A 1,962-nucleotide genomic window follows, 5' to 3' on the forward strand; every position below is an offset into this window, starting at 1 on the left:
TGAGCATATGGGTTGTCATATGTGTTTGTTTACTAGGGATGCCGTAACAAAATGCCACAGACTAGGTGGCTTAAACAACAGAAATTTATTTCCTCACAATTCTGGAGACCAGAAGTCTATAATCAAGGTGTTGGCAGGGTTGGTTTCTTCTGAGATCTCTCTCCTTGGCTCGTAGATGGCTGTCTTCTCCCCTGTGTCTTCAGAGGGTCTTCTTCCCACTATGTTTGTCTGTGTCCTAATCTCTTTTTGTAGGGACACCAGTCATTGGATTAGGGCCCACCCTAAGGACTTCCTTTTAACACAATTACCTCTTTAAGGCCCTATCTTCAAGTACAGTCTTGTCCTGAGGTGATGGGGGTTAGGATTTCAGCATAGGAATGTGTGTGTGGGCGTATAACTCAGCCCATAATATCATGTAAGACTAGGTAAAAAGAAGCCTATTGAGCCACAAATACAAACTTTAACTAAGATGTATCTGTTCAAACTCCCACTATGTGTTTTACCAGCTGCATGTACTTTAGCAACTCACTTAACCTAACTTCAGTTCTAATTAAACATGGAATAGTCATCCCTGTCCCAAAAGATGGTTGTGAGAATTGTGTCTAATTAATTAATAATTACTACAATGAATAGGTATATATACATGTCTAGCACAGCATCTGGCTTATAGTAATCACTCAATAGAAGGGAGGCAGTTTCCTTATTACCTTTTCCTCTTGAATGTGGATCTGGACTTCAGTGCATTGGGAATAAGATCAGTAAGTCAGTTAATATTATTAACATAAAGGGAAAGAAATGAGCATTATTGAACAACTACAATGTATTGTACTCTTATGCACATAGTAGGCCAAAGTTTGTTTTTTGCATAAGGCCTGTAGATTCATTCATTCATTCCACAGTATTTACTGTGCGTGCAGTATGTACCAGGTATAGAAAACCGTGTTCTCACCTACTGTGTGGCAAGGGCCCTTCTCACTGCTATACTCACAGTCCTCTTTTTTTCTTGCAATGGATTCCCTGGTATTGGGGAATTTCTTCAGGACTCAGAATTTAGAAAGTGTCCCAAGTTGAATTACTATTGTTGCAATCAAAATTTTTTCTGCGGTCTTCAGAAACAGCCTTACCTGTGTTCAGGAGCTGCTGTGTGGTATCGCTCTGCTGGTCCACATTACTAATTCAACTATTGCAGCAATTACATGAAGAAATTACTGCCAGTGATAAAAGCCATTATGCCATCCCTGAACAGAATGCATTCCACACAGCATTCATTAATTACGCCAGCCTATAGAGTCACAACCACCAAGTCGTACTCTTGAGACCATACGCCATATGCATTGGAACTCTCGCAAAGCCACAGTGCATTTCTGTGTTGGCTTGTACTCTTGCATTGCCCACCCTTTACTACAGCCCTTCTCCTGTGCTTCTGATTCTCACAACTGAAATTAAAGTCAGAATAGAGTCAGGCTGCACAATGTCATTTATATGGCTGGGTTAGACTTGAGCCTCCTGGAACCACCTTGGGTTACTCAGCTTCGCAGAAGACCCCCGCAGATTGTCTGGACTCAGAGCCATTCACAGCTACTTAAGGGTTAAAAATTCTCTATTTGACAGCATGCCCTCTTTAGAGAAAAGAAATAGTAATAATGATGGGAGATGGGACACAATGATGAATCTTTGATGTCTTTGTTCATGGGTTTTCTTATCTCTTTCTTTCCCCCACCCTGTTATTTTTTCTTTGACATGAACAGCCAACATCAGATGACCTTGTTTCATCTGCTGAATGTTCAAGTGATGATGAAGACTTCGTTGAATGTGAGCCCAGTACAGGTAGGTCAGGTCAGTCTTGTTTTGCTTGCTTTCTTTTTTCTTTTGCAAAAAACAATACATACATATATGTGATTATACATGTGTTTTATATATATTATGGTATGTTAATGTGTGTATATTTTCTGTATATATGTA

General features: G+C 39.9%; 1 protein-coding gene across 3 annotated transcripts in view; it reads left to right on the plus strand.

Annotated features, from left to right (window-relative positions):
* LOC105819766 (neurexin-3-beta) overlaps positions 1 to 1,962 on the plus strand; it is a 615,260-nt gene that overhangs the window by 554,424 nt on the left and 58,874 nt on the right. For 2 of the 3 annotated variants that reach the window (XM_012656066.1, XM_012656067.1), the window contains one exon: positions 1,749 to 1,827. In XM_012656066.1, coding sequence (XP_012511520.1) covers positions 1,749 to 1,827 — 79 coding nt within the window. Of the gene's footprint in view, positions 1 to 1,748; positions 1,837 to 1,962 lie in introns of all 3 variants that reach the window. The other variant, XM_012656068.1, reaches the window with a different exon arrangement.

The sequence above is a fragment of the Propithecus coquereli genome, unplaced genomic scaffold (assembly GCF_000956105.1).
Source record: "Propithecus coquereli isolate 6110/MARCELLA unplaced genomic scaffold, Pcoq_1.0 Scaffold5, whole genome shotgun sequence".
NCBI lineage: Eukaryota > Metazoa > Chordata > Mammalia > Primates > Indriidae > Propithecus > Propithecus coquereli.